We start from the raw sequence: 19,941 nt of genomic DNA, 5'->3' as shown, positions 1-19,941 counted from the left end.
GAAAACGGTATTCTTATTTCTGCCTTTCACCTTTCCCCCTTAGATTCCTTTAGATGAAGATGACCCTAGGCTACATTTGAGTCACAGAGCAGAGCAGAGTACTGATGATGTGATTGTGATGGCCACACTGCGCTTGCTCAGACTGCTCGTCAAACATGCCGGCGAGCTTAGGCAGTATCTGGAACACGGCTTGGAGACAACACCTACTGCTCCATGGAGAGGTAATGGTCTAAATAAAATGTTTCAGGAAAACTTATTTCTGAGAAGGGTAGGATATATAAGACTATAAACATGCATAGTAGTTTCTTTATGTTTATTATTTTAATGTGTTACAGAATACCTACATTAGTTAGTAGGACACCATGAACTGCATGTGACATACTCTTCTCTCTCACCTTTCAGAGAACTAGAAGGGTGACAGGCAGGACCTTTATGGATACAAAATGAATTTTGGAGACAGTGGTGAAAATAAGTTTCAAAAATTTTTGTATGCCCTTTGTTAAAAATTATCTCTGTCTGTCTTTTACAGGCATTCATAGAAAATACATTTTGCCAGAACATTGTTGAATTGCTCTGCATTTTGGTTATAGATCTAACCAAACTTGGAAAACAAGAACTATTGTTAGGTTCTTTGTTAACACAGGGAGAAATTTGAGGCCCTTAAAACTGATTCTGACACACATGACGTTTTATGCTTTTGCATCTACTATGTTGACAGTTTTTAATAACTTTAAAGTATCCTTCTTTCTTCTTATCCTGAAGGAATTATCCCACAGCTTTTCTCACGCTTAAACCATCCTGAAGTATATGTGCGCCAAAGTATTTGTAACCTTCTCTGCCGAGTGGCTCAAGATTCCCCGCATCTCATATTGTACCCTGCAATAGTGGGTACCATATCACTTAGTACTGAATCGCAGGCTTCAGGTATGGAATATTAAAATACTGCTACTTTAAGTATAAATTATTTTGCAGATAATGTCTGTTAGGTAAATTTTTTTCAGCTGTTAACAGAGTTGATGGAGTTTGTGGTTTTTTTCAGTAATAATAATTATTGTTTATTGAGGTAGTAACTGCTATGTCCAGCACGAGGGGATGTATTTTACACATGCTCCTCAGTCTCACAGTAACCCATTTAGGCTTAGAGAAATTGAGTCCGTGCTCTCAGGTTCACCGATGAGCTGAGTAAATAGTAGATAAGGATGAAACCAAGCTCTAGACTCTGGCTGCGAGAAAACTCTGTTGAGACTCATTTTTTTCATTTATCTTCCATTTGCTTATAATATTAATAAATATAAAAGCTTACCTTGTGAAAAGGCAGAGTGTCCATGATCTTTGGTTAATTTAATGCATGGGAGGCAAATCAGTTAAGTGAGGGCTGGAGTCAGATAGATTACCAATGTTTTGGATGTGAGGGCGATCTGGCTGCGACATCTGTCACCCCATTGATCGCCAGGGTTGATTACCAATGTTTTCCTTAACTCGACATATGCGCAGAGGAGAAAATCCAAAGTGTACCCTAATTCTTCCATTTTCTTATAGGAAATAAGTTTTCCTCTGCAATTCCAACTTTGCTTGGCAATATTCAAGGAGAAGAGTTGCTGGTTTCTGAATGTGAGGGAGGAAGCCCTCCTGCTTCTCAGGATAGCAATAAGGATGAGCCTAAAAGTGGATTAAATGAAGACCAAGCCATGATGCAGGATTGCTACAGCAAAATTGTAGATAAGCTGTCCTCTGCAAACCCAACTATGGTGTTACAGGTACAAAACACAATTCGTATGTTTTTAAACAATTTTTATTATATACCCCTCTCCCCCAAAAAACAACCTAAAAACAAAACCCATAAAAACTGTCATGGAAATGATATTTGAAGAACAAAAAGGCTTTTGGAATAATCGAAATTGGCTTTACAATTCAGTATTGGTTTTATAAATCTATGTTTACAGAATTAGTAATCAAGGTTCTCTGATTGAATAATGAACAAAAAATGCACACACGGAACTTGTAGTTTCTAGTGTTTGCAAAACTGCTGTGTGTGAATTTGTAGACTACAAGCATATTTGGATGTACTATATGTGCAGGTTCAGATGCTTGTGGCTGAGCTGCGCAGGGTTACTGTTCTCTGGGATGAGCTCTGGCTGGGAGTTCTGCTACAGCAACACATGTATGTCCTGAGACGGATCCAGCAGCTGGAAGATGAGGTGAAGAGAGTCCAGAACAACAATACCTTACGCAAGTATGTTTTCATACACTTTTACTCTGAAAATGAAGCTATCCCCAACCCCCCTTTTTAATGTAAAATATACAAAACATAAAACTTGTTATTTTAACCAATTTTAAGTGTATAATTGAGTCACGTTAAGTTTACAGTGTTGTGCAACCATCACTACTGTTCATTTCAGGAACTTACTCATCCCAAACATAAGCTCTGTACCCACTAAACACTAACTCTCCATTGCCCCTTAACCCTAGTGCCTTTTTACCACTACTCTACTTTTTGTCTCTGTGAATTTGACTACTCTGGTTACCTCATGTAAGTGGAATCAAAGTTATTTTTCCCTTTGTGTCTAGCTAATTTCACTTAGCATGTTTTGAAGGTTCATCCATGTTGTAACATGTATTAGAATTTCCTTCCTTTAGCACTGAGTCATCGTGGGTCATAGTGTTACTCTATGTTTAACTTATGGGGGAACCACTAGCCTGTTTTCCTGCACCACTTTACATTCCCACCAAAAGTGCACGAATGTTCCAGTATCTCCATATCTTCGCCAGTATTTGTTATTTCTTGTTTTTTAATATAGTAGCCATCCTAATGGATATGAAGTGGTATCTCATTGTGGTTTTGACTTGCATTTCTCTAACAACTAATGATGTTGAGCATCTTTTTGTGTGCCTTTTGATCATTTGAGTATCTTCTTACATGAAATGTCTATTCAAGTCTTTTTCCCATTTTTGAATTGGGTTGTTTGGGGAGGTTTTGTTGTTTGATTTAGGAGTTCGCTCTGTATTCTGGATATTAACCCCTTTCAGATATATGATTTGCAAATATTTTTTCCCATTTTGTGCATTCTTTTCGCTCTCTCAATAGTGTCTTTTGTTGCTAGTAACCCCGTTTTTCTGTTTTTTTCTTTGTTGCCTATGCCTTTATGCCATACCCAAGAAATCATTGCTAAAGTGTCCAGAAGCCTTTCCCCTACATTCTTTCCTTTTTTTTTTTTTTTTAAGATTTTATTTATGTATTTGACAGAGAGACAGTGAGAGAGGGAACACAAGCAGGGGGAGTGGGAGAGGGAGAAGCAGGCTTCCCGCGGAGCAGGGAGCCCGATGCGGGGCTGGATCCCAGGACCCTGGGATCATGACCTGAGCCAAAGGCAGACGCCTAATGACTGAGCCACACAGGCGCCCCTCCCTCACATTCTTTCCTAAGAGTCTTAGGTCTTAAGGTCTTTGATCCAATTTGAGTTATTTTTTTACATGATAGTATAAGACTTCATTCTTTGCAAGTGGATACCTAGTTTTCTCAGCGCCGGGTGTTGAAAAGCTGCCTCTTTCATGTGCTGGATATTTTTACAATGCTGCGTTTTAAGTTATTGTGCTGATATTTTATTTATTTTAGCTTATTCTTTGGTACTGTTTACTTACACTAGATGCATTTAAACTCTTCCATGTTTGTAAAACTCTCGATGTCTTCCTGGTCAGGGAAGAGAAAATTGCAATCATGCGGGAAAAGCACACGGCTTTGATGAAGCCCATTGTGTTTGCTTTGGAGCATGTAAGGAGTATCACTGCAGCCCCTGCAGAAACACCTCATGAAAAGTGGTTTCAGGATAACTATGGGGAAGCAATTGAAAATGCTCTTGAAAAGCTGAAGACACCGTCAAATCCTGCAAAGCCTGGAAGCAGCTGGATTCCATTTAAAGAGGTACAGAAAAATCTCAAGGATGCTACTAAAATGGGAAATTCCGTATGAGATACAAAATTTGAATATGGGGACTCTCCTTACTTGGAATGTGAAAGATTTTGTAGGTCCATGGAAGGCAGCCTATGACCAGTTGCTTATAAGGAATGTGAAGAGAGGTATTTTTATCATTTTGAGAATTTGGGAGCTAATGGGCCTAGGGCAGCAAACTTTTAATCTATAGAGGGTTCACACTAGGAAGAATATACTGTAAGAAATTAGTTAAGGAAGGGGTCTGGTCTTGAACTAAATATTGATGGCTTGCTTTTTGTCTTCATAAAAGATTACAAAATTTAATCTTCTACCTATATAGCCTTTCTTAGGGGTGAGTATTAAGTATTTCTAACAGACAAAATATTCACATACAGCAACATCAATATTTATAAGTCACTGTTTGAAAATCAGTTCTGCATAGGCTATTTGGGGATGATTAGCATATTTAAATATTTGAGAATCCTTATCTTTTTTTTTTAAGATTTTATTTATTTGAGAGAGAGAGAGCGCACGAGAGCGAGCCAACAGGAGTAGGGGGCAGAGGGAGAGGGAGAAGCAGGCTCCCAATGGAGCAGGGAGAACAATGTGGGGCTCGATCCCAGGACCCCGGGATCGTGACCTGAGCTGAAGGCAGACAGTTAACTGACTGAGCCACCCAGGCACCTGAGAATCCTTATCTTCTATGTTGTGGTCCCCTTAATCTGTATTTACTTTGGTTTTTATCTGGTATAGCAACAGCACCATTATTTGGGGAACCTATTTATTACCTTGTAGCTTTCTCTTTTTTATCCTTTCTTTCTCTGTCCCTTACCTTTATTGCTCCTGATTTCCTTACTTTAGCAATGAGAAAACTATTCAAAGGTACAGTGTAGAAACAAAGAGTACACCTGACTTTAACTAGTAAATACCATCCAGAGGAAACTAGAACAAATGCTAAATTCATAGTATATAGCTAGAAGCAGAAGACTAGAACACTAACATGAAGGATGAAGTTTATTGTGTGTGGCCTAGCCAAAACTTGTCTGCTTGCATTCCAACAGCAGTTTCTTGCTTCTTTGTCTCCTTTTCAATAAATCAACTAAGAAAACCAGAGGAAGAGATAAGAGGAATACTTAAAAAAAAAAAAAGTTATTTATTGATGAATTTCTAAAAGATGTATTTAGTTTCTGCCTGTTTCTAAACTTCACATAAATGAGACCTTACATATATACATATGTCTGTATATATATGTCCTTTATTCCATAATTGATGGATCAGCATTAGGATTTTATGATTCATCCCTATTTTGTATACAGCTGAACATTGATATATTATGGGAAAATGCTACAGTTTATCCATTGTGTCCTGTCTGTGGCTACTTGGGGTGTTTCCAGTTGTCTTTTTCCTTCTTTGGAACAAAGCTCACTGAAGATTGAAAAAACATTTTTCACATGAAAGCAGAGCTCAGAATTAATTCAGGAGCACATTATTAAGTTAGCTAAGTAGCGATACAACTGTACATGCGATCCACTCCCTATGAATTATTAGAAGGGGTTGTGGTGTTAATTCTGCATACTTCAAGTGGTCAGAGCTCTAAAATGTTACCAACTTTTCAAGTGGCTTCTAAGAGTGTGTCAACTTGACACCCAGCAGCTGTCAGTTTTATCTTTTGCTCTGCTGTAAGGACTTAATTGATTTGTTTTGGCATTTATAAAACGTAGCTTAACATGGGGAATTAGCTTGCTACCAGCCCTGAATTTTGTGATCACAGCAGTGCTTTCCTTCCATCTGCTGTGATTGCATTGGTTGTTTGGACAGAGAAAAAGAGACAGGTCTGAACAAAGTAGAAATCACCTAGGTCATATCAGCACACCAGTATTTCCTCTCTCAGGATGGCCCAAGTATGTAACGTGAAATTAAATTTAGGAACTACAATACGAGATTTCTGTATTGGTATTTTAAGTTTACTTTTATGCCAAATTGAATGTGGAAGAAAGTTAAGTGTTGCAGTGATAACGTAAACCTGTTTTTCCCCATCTTATAAATATAGATAATGCTGAGTTTGCAACAGAGAGCACAGAAACGTGCAAGTTATATCTTGCGTCTTGAAGAAATCAGCCCGTGGCTGGCTGCCATGACTAACACTGAAATTGCTCTTCCTGGAGAAGTGTCAGCTAGAGACACTGTCACAATCCACAGTGTGGGCGGAACCATCACCATCTTACCTACCAAAACCAAGCCAAAGAAACTTCTCTTTCTAGGGTCAGATGGCAAGAGCTATCCTTATCTTTTCAAAGGTGGGATTTAAAAGAAGAGCCTTAATTTGATTATGGATGCTTTGGGTATGAATGTGCTAGGAGAGGATTGTTCCAGGTGAATAGCCTGGATTGTCTTGTATCTTCTGTGATTTTGAATGGAAGTGGTTGGAGCCTGTGTAGTAAGATTTTCCATTGCCTCTCGTCTTTTTGTTTAACTTATGCAAGCAAAACTGAGGTACAGCTAATAATTCTAGTATCTAATACCTTGTGACTGAATGGAATGTTCTCTAATGCTCCCATTATGCTCTCCTGGCTCTCAGTTCTTGACTGCTACTGTTGATTGAGAGGAAACACAAAAGTGATACATTTGTAACCCCATACCCACCCCATTTGGTCACCACTCTAGCTACTTTAAATTTTGTTTCCATAGGATTAGAAGATTTACATCTGGATGAGAGAATAATGCAGTTCCTGTCTATTGTGAATACCATGTTTGCTACAATCAATCGCCAGGAAACACCCCGTTTCCATGCCCGACACTATTCCGTAACGCCACTAGGAACACGCTCAGGACTAATCCAGTGGGTGGATGGAGCCACACCCTTATTTGGTCTTTACAAACGATGGCAACAACGGGAAGCCGCCTTACAAGCACAGAAGGTTGATAAATTCAGATATACATGTACTTTTATTTGAATTTCCATAAAAACATATATTAGTCTCTTTCTTGTTCTGTGTGACTCATAGGCTTACTGTACTTGAGCATTTTGGTAAGTTTATAAATGTTACAGAACAGACTTGAAATATTTAGGAAAGTGTTTCTGAGGCACATTTAAATAAAGTTTTAAGAGGTGGAAACGGTGACATTTGGTTAATCTTATTCTAGACAAATACAGGGGGAGCAGGTAGGGTGGTAGTGTGGTTGTTAATCAGTAAGTTGATATTTCACATCTTAATGATTTTTTTATTGGGCTTACTAGGGGTCTTTTTTTTTTATATTTTAAAGATTTTATTTGAGAGAGCGTGCACGAGAGAGAAAATGGGAGGGAGAGGCAGAGGGAGAAGGAGAGGCAGACTCCCTGCTGAGCAGGGAGCCCATGTGGGGCTCCATCATGGGATCACAGGATCACAGACAGGACCCCGGGATCATGAGCCAAGAAGGTGGACACTGAACCGACTTGAACCACCCAGGCGCCCCCTAGGGTCTTTTAAATTAAGTTTACAAAGAAGAGAGCTTTGAAAACCAGTTTCTTTTAAATTAAGTATGTAAAGAAGAAACAACTTTATATTATATTTAGAGTTAATTACTGTGATGTCATATTTTGTGCCTCTGAAATTTATGATTTTGATTTAGACTAGGGATTTAATTTAGAATTCATTTAGCTAAGCATCTGAGTGCTTAGTATATATGCCAGGAACAGTACTAAGTGCTACAGAAATAAAAATAAGTTTTATACAGTCTCAACCTCAAGAGTCTATATCTAGCCAAAATATTCTAATTATTCTAATTATGGTGGGTATGGGAAGGAGCAAAAGTTTGAAAGGGGTCAAGTTTAAAAAATAAGCATAGGAGACTGCAGAACAATTACTGAGGGTTAAACGAGAGATGGGAATTAGAGAGGGGCTATCAGTTTTTGTCTGAATACTGTTAATTTTATATTGATGATTGAGTCGTAACAGCAAGAATGAAATTTGTGCATAAATTAATGATAAATTTTCAGTAGAATTATAGGTTACAAAGAAGAATGTAAATGTTGAGTTTGAATTGGAGATCAAGAAAATAGAACAGTAGACCAAGTTTTCAATAAAGTGATAGAACTTAAGAGAAAGATAGGTAGGTTGTAAAAAGATGCATAGTCTAGAAGAATTATTTATTTGGTATGTGCAATTTGGCTGGGAAGGTGGAGAATGCCGCTCAAAAACCGGTTTTTAAAATACTATATTCAAAGCAATCTTTATCTTCATTTAAATAAAGTTGATTTTTTTTTTCTTAAAAAATTTTTTTTAAGGCCCAAGATTCCTACCAAACTCCTCAGAATCCTGGAATTGTACCTCGTCCTAGTGAACTTTATTATAGTAAAATTGGCCCTGCTTTAAAAGCAGTTGGGCTTAGTCTGGATGTGTCCCGACGGGATTGGCCTCTTCATGTAATGAAGGCGGTATTAGAAGAGTTAATGGAGGCCACCCCCCCAAATCTCCTTGCTAAAGAGCTTTGGTCATCTTGCACCACACCTGACGAATGGTGGAGAGTCACACAGGTATGTGTTTTGTTTTGGGGCGTAATAAATATTACTGTTTCTTTTGCCTGCTTCCTGTCTAGTCTGTTGTTCACCCTCCTCCTTTTACCCTTCGTCTCACTCCAGACTTGGTAGTTTGAGACCTGTATTCGAGTCTTGCGTTGCACTTACTTTCATAAGGCATGGCCATGAGTGTGAGGGCAGAACAGAGGGGATTATGGATGAAATGAAAAGAAGAATAAAAGCTTGAGAGAGGGAAAAACTAGGGAGGCTGAAAATAGTTGTTTTGTTTTAAATCTAGCATTCGAATACTAAGTAGGACCAACAAGGACCCCAGTGTTGTCTGCTGCTCAGTGCAGAGCCTCTGGGACCACTTGAGCATCCCTGAGGAGTGCTATTTAGGAACGAGGGAGTGGGGTTATGGAATTGTGTGAATTTTGGAGCATCAAACCGTGTTGGAAGGAAATTTGCTGATGGTGTTACAACTTGCTCTCCCCACCCCCTCTCCCCTCTTGTTTAGTCTTATGCCAGATCTACTGCAGTCATGTCTATGGTCGGATACATAATTGGCCTTGGAGATAGACATCTGGATAATGTTCTTATAGATATGACGACGGGAGAGGTGGTTCACATAGATTACAATGTTTGCTTTGAAAAAGGTAAAATTAAGTTGGACTTTTACATTTATATGAGGGTCAAATGTTTTTGATAAAAGGACAGAAATATAACAGTTTGTCTTTTCAAGGTAAAAGCCTTAGAGTTCCTGAGAAAGTACCTTTTCGAATGACACAGAATATTGAAACAGCACTGGGTGTAACCGGAGTAGAAGGTGTTTTTAGGCTTTCATGTGAGCAGGTATGCTGTTTCTCTCATACCTTTTAATGTACCTGTTAAATCCTGTGGAATGAAAAAGTACATTTGAATGAGGAAACTTGTGGCAAAACCTGATTTAAAACACCTCTGAAAACAGGTTCTACACATCATGCGGCGTGGCAGAGAGACTCTGCTGACATTGCTGGAGGCCTTTGTGTATGACCCCCTGGTGGACTGGACGGCTGGGGGTGAGGCGGGATTTGCTGGCGCTGTCTATGGTGGAGGTGGCCAGCAGGCTGAGAGCAAGCAGAGCAAGAGAGAGATGGAGCGAGAGATCACCCGCAGCCTCTTTTCTTCCAGAGTAGCTGAAATTAAGGTGAAGGCAATGATAAGTCATCACCATCATTTTACTAGTGTTAACATGTCCATCAAAAAGCTGGGTAAAACTATCCTTTAAAAATATTTTTGAAAGACTGTCCTGTATAATATTGTAAATGTCCGTGAAATAGGGCAATTTGAAGTCTTTTTAGTAGGATATGTTCCCATACAAAGACATACAGTATATTGTGTGGCATGGTGGTAACTACATGGTGTTGTTGAGATTTGAGTCTCAGTTTATGGCTATGTGAACTTGAATGCAGTGGTTATCATTATCTGTAAAATACATGTGGTTCTATCACCCCCTCAGGGGTTTAAATAAGAGATTTAAATAGAGTAATATATCCAGGATGTCCATCTAACATGATGCTTGTAGCAGATTTCATCATATCTCACAGTTGACCCTGTAAGAATTTCCCTAATCATAATTACCTTTTTACAGGTGAACTGGTTTAAGAATAGGGATGAGATGCTGGTTGTGCTTCCCAAGCTGGACAGCAGCTTAGACGAATACCTAAGCTTACAAGAGCAACTGACAGACGTGGAAAAACTGCAAGGCAAACTGCTGGAAGAAATAGAGTTTCTAGAAGGAGCTGAAGGAGTGGACCATCCTTCTCACACTCTGCAGCACAGGTTTAAAAGTGTTGAACACTTGTTTCGAAATATATGCCATTAAGGAGAATTTTCATATTTGTGTAAACATTGTCAACTTGAATTAGAATTACTAAGCAGTTTACATAAATGATAGAAGCTCTCCCAAGGACTGCAATTTTGAATTAATACACAGAAATTCACTTAAATTTTCTGCTTTATTATATTAAATTGAAATGTTTGAGTAATTATGGGAGATAAGTAGATATAGTGGTTAGGACATGAACTTGGATTCAGAAAACCTGAGGTTTGGGTTTCTCTCTACAGTTAGTGTCTGAATCCTTACTCATTAGTACAGTGGCAGTTATTTTATCCACTTTGCTGAATTAAGCATTAAACTAAATAGAATGATCTAAGTGGATGACCCTTGTACAGTGCAGGTGCTTGGTAAAGGGTAAATATGCAAGTGCTACACACTGCATGAATCTCTGAGATGAAAGGATCTGTGAAGTATCCATCGTTTACACTAAAGATAACACCTGGCAGGTGTGGTGGGTTTTGAAAATGTGTTATTTAAAATGTTGAGTATAGCTGAGAGAAATATGGGGAAAACCAGAGAAGTAAGGGACATTTGAGCAGTGCCCTCAAGATTGAAAAGGAGCTTACCAGGCAGTCCCAAGTATGCGCAAAATCAAGGTTATGAAAGTACATAGAAGGAAGAAGCAATTTAAGTTTTTTCCCTCCCATTAGGTATTCTGAACATACTCAACTACAGACTCAGCAAAGGGCTGTTCAGGAAGCAATCCAGGTGAAGCTGAATGAATTTGAACAGTGGATAACACATTATCAGGCTGCGTTCAATAATTTAGAAGCAACACAGCTTGCAAGTTTGCTTCAGGAGATAAGCTCACAAATGGACCTTGGTATGGGTTGATTTATCTTAAATACACATGTTGAGCATGTGAGTTTTGTATTTGTGTGTTTATGTGTGGGGTTCTGGTTTGTGCTCCTTTCGACTACTGCTGGTTTGGAATAGTTTCACTGTGATTAATAATTGTCTTTTACCAAAAGGTCCTCCAAGCTATGTGCCAGCAACAGCCTTTCTGCAGAATGCTGGTCAGGCGCACTTGATTAGCCAGTGTGAGCAGCTGGAGGGGGAAGTGGGCGCTCTTCTCCAGCAGAGGCGCTCCGTGCTCCGAGGCTGTCTGGAACAGCTGCATCACTATGCCACCGTAGCTCTGCAGTATCCAAAGGCCATATTTCAGAAACATCGAATTGAGCAGTGGAAGACCTGGATGGAAGAACTCATCTGTAACACCACAGTAGAGCGCTGTCAAGAACTCTACCGGAAGTACGTTGATCACACTTTTCTTGACTTCTCATGGGATTAGATGCAAAGTTGTTTTCAAATTATTATTATCATGTGTGCATAATATTTCATTTTTCTGAAAGAAATAGTTGTTGGATGGAAGCTGAATGGGGTCAGTTTTTTCTTGCTTTTAAGAAGATTTGAGGTCATGTTTTCCCTTTAAGATGGTGTGTTTTTCCTAATTAATTAAAATGTATCCCAGTGTCAGAGTGATGGAATCAGGGTAAAGAGAGCTAAACTCATCTGAACTATCGCTCACTCACAAGTCGTCTGGGAAAATTACTTGAGCTTGAGACTTTTTCTTATCTGTAAAAATGGAAATCATGGTTTCTACTATTTAAGATTTGGGGATCCATCAGAGGCAATATTCTCCAGTGTAAATGGGAACTTTGGGGGCGCCTGGGTGGCTCAGCCAGTTGGGCGTCTGCCTTTGGCTCAGGTCATGATACCGGGGTCCTGGATTGAGACCTGCATTAGGCTCCCTGCTCTGCGAGGAGCCTGCTTCTCCCTCTGCCTCTGCCTCTCTCTCTGTCTCTCATGAATAAATAAATAAAATCTTAAAAAAAAAAAATAAATGGGATGCCTGGGTGGCTCAGTCGTTAAGCATCTGCCTTCAGCTCAGGTCATGATCCCAGGGTCCTGGGATCGAGCCCCGTATCGGGCTCCCTGCTTGGCGGGAAGCCTGCTTCTCCCTCTCCCACTCCCCCTGCTTGTGTTCCCTCTCTCGCTGTGTCTCTCTCTGTCAAATAAAATCTTAAAAAATAATAATAATAATAATAAATAAAATGGGAACTTTCTTTACAAGCAGGAAGTGGTTACATTGTAAACAAGCACCTCTCTCTCTTTGTGTAGATACGAAATGCAGTATGCTCCCCAGCCTCCCCCAACAGTGTGTCAGTTCATCAGTGCCACGGAAATGACTCTGCAGCGTTACGCAGCCGACATCAACAGCCGGCTTATCAGACAAGTGGAACGCTTGAAACAGGAAGCCGTCACTGTACCTGTTTGTGAGGATCAGTTGAAGGAAATTGAACGTTGCATTAAAGTTTTCCTTCACGAGAATGGAGAAGAAGGATCTTTGAGTCTAGCAAGTGTTATTATTTCTGCTCTTTGTACTCTTACAAGGTGAGTTAGCCGACTTTGTACTAAGACCATTTTGTTGTCTCGAAAACATTTATACTTACTGAGATTTCCTGTCCCTTTTGTTTAATGCCAAACTTAAGGTATGCTTTGACTTTCATTTCATTAGTCTAGCCCACTATTAGGCTGCTTTACTTCCTTTCCAAGTTTGAGGTATCTGCTTTTGTGTGTGAGTATAGCTGAGTAGGTTCCAGTGTACAAACCCTTGTTGCATTTAGGCGTAACCTGATGATGGAAGGTGCTGCTTCTAGTGCTGGCGAGCAGCTAGTGGACCTGACCTCTCGGGATGGAGCCTGGTTCTTGGAAGAGCTCTGCAGTATGAGCGGGAACGTCACTTGCCTGGTGCAGTTACTGAAGCAGTGCCACCTGGTGCCACAGGACTTAGACATTCCAAACCCAATGGAAGCTTCTGAGGCAGTTCACTTAGCTAATGGAGTGTACACCTCACTTCAGGTGAGCGCTTTTAAATTAGCTTAAAAATGATAAGTTTGTTTTAGATATTAAACATTGTTTTTATTGCTGGTTCAGAAAAGCAATTTGACTTTTCTGCTTTTAATGTTGCTTAATCTATCATTTAAAGATCAGTGTGACATTTGTAGCCAGAAGTTGGTTACAGTTGCATAAATTTGTTCTTAATGCATGGCATTAAACCTCTAAATGTATAACTTACCTAAAATCAGGAAACATTAAAATATATTTCTCACATATTTATAGGAATTAAATTCAAATTTCCGGCAAATCATATTTCCAGAAGCACTGAGATGTTTAATGAAAGGAGAATACACATTAGAAAGTATGCTTCATGAGCTGGACAGTCTTATTGAGCAGACAACTGACGGCGTTCCCCTGCAGACTCTAGTTGAATCACTTCAGGCCTATTTAAGAAATGCGGCTATGGGACTGGAGGAGGAAACTCATGCTCATTACATCGATGTTGCCAGGCAAGTGAATGGTAGCTGTGACAGAGCTGGGGAAGCCGGATGACAGGTTCTGGGCTCTGTGCTGCAAGTTTAGTTTTAATTTTACAGCAGATAGAATTACTTAAAAATGCTTCTATACAAATTTATAATTTTTTTATTGTTATTTTACTTATTTATTTTTAAAGATTTTATTTATTTATTCATGAGAGAGGGAGAAGCGGGCTCGTTGCAGGACTCAATTCCAGGACCCTGGGATCATGAACTGAGCCACCCAAGCACCCTATACAGATCTTTTTACAAAGTTTATTTATTTGGGGGGCACCTTGGTGACTCAGTTGGTTAAGTGTGTGCCTTCGGCTCAGGTCATGATTCTGGGGCCCTGGGATCGAGCCCCGCATCGGGCTCCCTGCTCAGCGGGGAGTCTCCTTCTCCCTCTGCCCTCTGCCCCTTCCCACCGGTCGTTATTTCTCTATTAAATCTTTAAAAAATAGTTTATTTATTTGGAAATAATTACAGATTCACAGGAAGTTGTACAATACATGTGTGCAGGGATGTCTTCTGCAGGCTCCATCCTTCCTGCAGTGGTAACATCTTGCATACTATACTTCTGTGGCACCACCACGAAGTGGATGTCGGTACAATTGACAGAGCTTACTGAGATTTCCCCAGTGACACATGCACTGGGTGTGTAGCTCCACGCAGTTTTATCACATACACACTATACTTTGAGTGTTGTGGTTTCACCATATGTCTGCTACACACACGCAAAGTGGAGTGTGGTATTTTTTAAGCCAGCCCTTGGAACACCATGGAAGCATCTGAGCCAGTTTAGTTAATAGAGTATACACCTCAATTCAGGTAAATGCTTCTAAGTTTGCTTAAACTTTGTAAGTTTGTTTTAGATACTGAACATGGTGTTTTTCATCTCTGAAATCCAGAAAAACAGTTTGACTTTGGAACCTGCAAAGGTTGGGTGGTTCCTCCAGCCATGCGCTATGTCCCTAGCTAAGCTGTAAGCCCCTTTATCTCTGGTGACTTAAGACCTCTTTCTTTGGCATTCTGGTGTCGAGTTTACCCCAGAAAGTATAATTGAGAGAGAAGAAATGGATTGACCTACCACTTCCTCCCGTGAGAAAATTCAAAGAAAAGAAAGTAGAATAGTATAATGAACCTTCATTTTCCCACCTTTGGTAATTATCTACACCTGCTTAAATTGTTTAAATTATTTATGTTGTTTAAATTGTACCACCCCAATTATTTTGAAGCAGGTATCTTTTCATTTTTAAATAGTACAGGAAGTACGTATATCTAAAATATAAACTTATTTTTCTTAATCATGGTGCCGTTACTTCACCTAAAAAGTTAATAATAATTCTTTAATGTTTTCTGTTATCTGCATTCAAAATTTTCCTAAATTTAGGTTTCTTTGTAGTTGTGTCACCATACAGAATAAAAAAAATTAGTAATTATTATAGCATAAACTCAATGTCAGCTAGATGATGATTTAGATTATTTGCACAACAGCTTTATCATTTAAATTTCTAACATTATTTAAAAAGTTAGATGCTAAATCGATACACCTTTCTTTCTCACTAAATTTCAGCTCTCATTTATCTCCCTTTAATATCTAAATCCGATTTCTCTTACCCTCAAATGGATGATTATTTACTTTTCATGTATGATTTGGGTGACAAACTTCATGCCTCATTCTCTTACAAGCTTGTTTGTACCTTATTTTGGAGTAACTTCAATTATCTCAAGAAAAAAATTGTATACCATCTTGTAGCTCTTTTTTCCATTAGAAATTGCTCTGGTTAGCCTTTTTAAATTCTCTTAATAGTTTTTTAGTTATTTCTGTATGTGTGTGTGATAAAGTTGAAAATCTAGTTAACATTAGTAACATGAACTGATACTAGTTGTAGGTACCAGGAATGCTGTTTTTTTAATTTTTATATAATATGTTCAGAATAGTGTCCGGATACACAAGGCATGGTCCAAGTCTTAAGTTAATGATAACGTACAGGGTGAGTTTCTGAAGACTTACACTCAGTCTGTGCACTATTCAAAAGCAGGTGTGCCACAGACGGCAGGCATTTGAGTTTATGGTGTGTAGTTGACTCTGTCATATATGTGACAGTGAACATACTTGACCATTTTTGCTAAGTCCTCCAGCTTTAGAATTGTGTGGTTTTTGACATTTATTGGGGGTTTGTATTATTTTACATTCTTTGTGTAAAGTGAGACTGTAATATCTTACATAGTTCTTTTTAAAATTGTCATAATTCAGGTTTGCATAAAATTTAATCATGTGAACAATTACTAATACTGAATCGGAACCATTAACTTCACATTGTGATGGCACTACATGTCATTTTATCCTAACACTCTGTTCTGCATACAAAAAGATTTCTAGGGGCGCCTGGGTGGATTAGTCGGTTAAGCGTCTGACTCTTGATTCCGGCTCAGGGGGTGATCTAGAGGTCCTAGGATTGAGCCCCGTGTGGGGCTCTGCGCTCAGCTGGGAGTCTGACTGAGAATTTTCTCCCTCACCCTCTGCCCCTCCTCCTGCTTGTGGTCTTTCTCTCTCCCTCAAAAAGATAAACCTTTAACGAAAAAAGATTTATTTTCTAGATTGCATGCTAGTTGTGACTCTTGCTGACCTTTTGTGTTCTCCCCCAAATGTAGTATTCATCAGTTAGGATTTTAATCCCCTTTTCTTTTTCTCTAGAATACTTCATGCTCAGTATGGTGAATTAATCCAACCAAGAAATGGTTCCGTTGACGAAACACCAAAAATGTCAGCTGGCCAGATGCTTTTGGTAGCATTTGATGGCATGTTTGCCCAAGTTGAAACTGCTTTTGGTTTATTAGTTGAAAAGGTAAATACTGATTTTAAGAATAAATAATGCACGTGTGGTAAAGTAGTTGTTCACTGTGTGAAGAGTGGAGAAATGAACTTTCTTTCTTTCTTTTTTTTTTATATAGTTAAACAAGATGGAAATTCCCATAGCTTGGCGAAAGATTGACATTATAAGGGAAGCCAGGAGTACCCAAGTCAATTTTTTTGATGACGATAATCACCGGCAGGTGCTAGAAGAGATTTTCTTTCTAAAAAGACTACAGACAATTAAGGAGTTCTTCAGGCTCTGTGGTACCTTTTCTAAAACTTTATCAGGTAATCTTTCACATTTAAACATACTGGATTTGCTTGTGTAGAACTTTGGAAGGGGGCAGGATGGAGTAGGCTTAATTTAATTGTACGTTCATAAGGTCTTGTTTTTAAACAAGCATCATTATTACCTTATTTTACTTTGCATGAAATACTTCAAGAAAATATTCCTTTTTTAGGATCGAGTTCACTTGAAGATCAGAATACTGTAAATGGACCTGTACAGATTGTCAATGTGAAAACCCTTTTTAGAAACTCTTGTTTCAGTGAAGACCAGATGGCCAAACCTATAAAGGCATTCACAGCTGACTTTGTGAGGCAGCTCTTGATTGGACTACCGAACCAAGCCCTAGGACTCACCCTCTGCAGTTTTATCAGTGCTCTAGGGGTAGACATTATTGCTCAAGTGGAGGCGAAGGATTTTGGTGCTGAAAGCAAAGTTTCTGTTGATGATCTTTGTAAGAAAGCGGTGGAGCACAACATTCAGATTGGGAAGTTTTCTCAGTTGGTCATGAACAGGGCAACTGTGTTAGCAAGTTCCTATGATACTGCCTGGAAGAAGCATGACTTGGTGCGCAGGCTGGAAACCAGTATTTCTTCTTGTAAGACAAGCCTGCAGCGTGTTCAGCTGCATATTGCCATGTTTCAAGTAAGTATTTTTCTAATGTGTTTTTCTCCACTATAGGAATTTGAAAGCCAGGGGGAAGTAATATAAAACAATATAAAGAAAAAAAATATTTAAATGTCCTGAATTGTGCCAGCCTGCAGCAAAGCCAGCTTTTTGGCATTTTGATATTTCCAGTTTTTTCCTTGTTTCTGTTCCATATAGTTGAGAATATTTTGTGTTTACACTTTGTGACCTTTAACTTTGTTTCCATCAGTATTGTATGGTTGGTATTATCTGTGTCATTAAGTAAATATAATTTCTAATGGTTGAATTTATTTGTTATGTGAATATGCCTCCTATATTACTTAACATATAATTAAGATTGTTTCTAAAGTGACTTCTGTTTCCCTGATGCTCTAATGATGTGGTAACAGCTTTGTGCATGAATCCGTCATCATTTGGAATTTGATTTTAGAGGGCTGTTTTTGTCCTTGATTATTTAGGGGGCAGTATGACAACATAGGCTTTAAGGGTGAGATGGATTTGGATTCAGGTATATGAATTTGAGTTTAATTTCTCCCTGAAGTGGGGACCATACCTCTCACCAAGGTTGAGGACTATGAGGGTTAAAAATGATGTTTTATATAAGATGCTAAGCACAGTTATATAAGACACTAAGCACAGTATAAATTGTAGCTCTTCTTTCTTCTTTTCTTCTTCTTTCTTTTTTTTCCTTTCCAAATATAGGCTTCAATACTGTCTGTAGCTTCAAACAGGTTGTGTAATTCATGGAGTAATATTTGGGGACTGTGTTTTCCTGGGATCTGTTTTGGCACAAACGGTGGTTACTTGTATTATTTATGTGGAAGCTGCTTCCCCATGGTGGAGTTGGTGGCTTCAGCTCAGTGCATGGAATCAGTGTATTTTCTTCTCTTTGCAACTTTATCATGAGCTGATGTTTTTAGCTTATAAATTAAGAAAAGTAATTTATTCACATTTTGAAATTGTGTTGATTATATATTAACGGTCTTTCTAGCACATTGGAATCTTTTTGTATTTTTTCTTCTAAAAATGTACTGTAAGTTTTATTATACATTCTAGTTTATTCCCTTAAAAAATGCACAACTGTATGGAAAATGTTGTAAAAATACTTACAATTTTGTTGATCTGAACAAATGTTCATCATTTTAAGCCCTAAGTGCAATGTATTACTTTTAAGTTGTAGCCCAAAAGTCTCTTGGGCCTTCTGGGGCCTCCCTTAAAACATACAAGATGGCTTGATCCTCTGTGAGCAGTTGCCTGCCCCTTTCTGCAACTTCTAGGTTGTCTGTAGAATTCTTTGTTCTGTGACTGCTGCCATCATTTCTTTCAGTTACTTGCTTAGCCTCAGCTGGACAGTCTTCACCTCTCCACCCACTATCCCCCCATGCCTTTTCCAACCTTTTAACTGGAGATACCTTTTGGGGGGATTGTATACTAGACTTTTACATAGACTTGGAAACATCTTCAGAATTACTCCTTAGATGTTGCATATCACTGATCCAAGACATTTATCAGCCATTCTCTACATTAGGAAATTTTTCACCTGGTTGTGATTCTTTTGTAATGTTTTTGCTATTACAACTTCTCTGCCTACCTCACTTTACTGCAGCTCGGTTTTTTTTTTTTCTCTTCCCCCAGTCCTGATTTGCACCTCTCCTCCCTTTAGCTCAAGTTGTTGTTGTTTTTTTTTCCCTGCTGATTTTATTACATTGCCTTTTCTTTGAACAGTGGCAGCATGAAGACCTCCTTATCAATAGACCACAAGCCATGTCAGTCACACCTCCCCCTCGGTCTGCCATCCTAACCAGCCTGAAAAAGAAACTCCATACTCTGAGCCAGATTGAAACTTCAATTGCAACAGTTCAGGTGTGTTTTGTCAGACCTTATTGAAGCACATTCCCTTTGAGAAATAACCTACACTGTGGTGAGGTATTCAGTATATCTACATGTCCGTCCTTGGCTGCTAAGCCACAGGGGCATACTCCTTTTGCACTTTTATTTTTAACGTACATCTTTTTTTCTTACCCTCCAAAGTAACCAGATCTTACGGTAGCAGTGTATTTTTAACCAGGAATAGAGACATACTAAATATTTCAGGTTTTTAATGGATTTGATGATTGCTCTGCCTTTATATGTTGAGAGAACCTCGGTGATTAGAAAAACTTGAGCATTTAATTTGTTTTCCGAAAGGCACATAAGCAGTTATATCTGGCTTACTAGTCATATCTAAAAAGCTTAGGCATTTTTTTTTTCATTCTGAGGAGAGTGCACATGCGCGTGTGTCCCCATGAGTCAGGAGGGTCAGAGGGAGAGGGAGAGAGAATCTTAAGCAGGCTTCACAGCTCAGCACAGACCCTGACACAGGGCTCGATCTCACAACTCTGAGATTATGACCTGATCTGAAATCAAGAGTTGGGACACCTAACCAACTCACGCACCCAGCTTAGGCATTTTTTATGTATAGTTAATGATATTTTATGATGTCAAAG

At 38.9% G+C, this 19,941-nt stretch overlaps 1 protein-coding gene across 5 annotated transcripts in view; it reads left to right on the top strand.

The window, feature by feature from the left end:
• Positions 1-19,941, top strand: part of SMG1 (SMG1 nonsense mediated mRNA decay associated PI3K related kinase) — a 104,329-nt gene that overhangs the window by 70,766 nt on the left and 13,622 nt on the right. For all 5 annotated transcript variants that reach the window (XM_064592586.1, XM_064592587.1, XM_064592585.1 and 2 more), the window contains 21 exons: positions 44-221; positions 763-924; positions 1,540-1,757; positions 2,079-2,233; positions 3,697-3,919; positions 5,979-6,225; positions 6,617-6,846; positions 8,196-8,444; positions 8,944-9,082; positions 9,169-9,278; positions 9,394-9,612; positions 10,057-10,247; positions 10,956-11,128; positions 11,277-11,556; positions 12,427-12,699; positions 12,933-13,167; positions 13,429-13,655; positions 16,363-16,513; positions 16,620-16,809; positions 16,983-17,452; positions 19,181-19,318. In XM_064592586.1, the coding sequence (XP_064448656.1) occupies positions 44-221; positions 763-924; positions 1,540-1,757; positions 2,079-2,233; positions 3,697-3,919; positions 5,979-6,225; positions 6,617-6,846; positions 8,196-8,444; positions 8,944-9,082; positions 9,169-9,278; positions 9,394-9,612; positions 10,057-10,247; positions 10,956-11,128; positions 11,277-11,556; positions 12,427-12,699; positions 12,933-13,167; positions 13,429-13,655; positions 16,363-16,513; positions 16,620-16,809; positions 16,983-17,452; positions 19,181-19,318 (4,458 nt within the window). The remainder of the gene's footprint in view (positions 1-43; positions 222-762; positions 925-1,539; positions 1,758-2,078; positions 2,234-3,696; positions 3,920-5,978; positions 6,226-6,616; positions 6,847-8,195; positions 8,445-8,943; positions 9,083-9,168; positions 9,279-9,393; positions 9,613-10,056; positions 10,248-10,955; positions 11,129-11,276; positions 11,557-12,426; positions 12,700-12,932; positions 13,168-13,428; positions 13,656-16,362; positions 16,514-16,619; positions 16,810-16,982; positions 17,453-19,180; positions 19,319-19,941) is intronic.

This window comes from Mirounga angustirostris, unplaced genomic scaffold (assembly GCF_029215605.1).
Source record: "Mirounga angustirostris isolate CCGP_5_RB_7025 unplaced genomic scaffold, mMirAng1.0.hap1 SCAF_5, whole genome shotgun sequence".
NCBI lineage: Eukaryota > Metazoa > Chordata > Mammalia > Carnivora > Phocidae > Mirounga > Mirounga angustirostris.
Note: the sequence above shows the minus strand (reverse complement) of the source record. Positions and strands in the feature narration are given on the sequence as shown.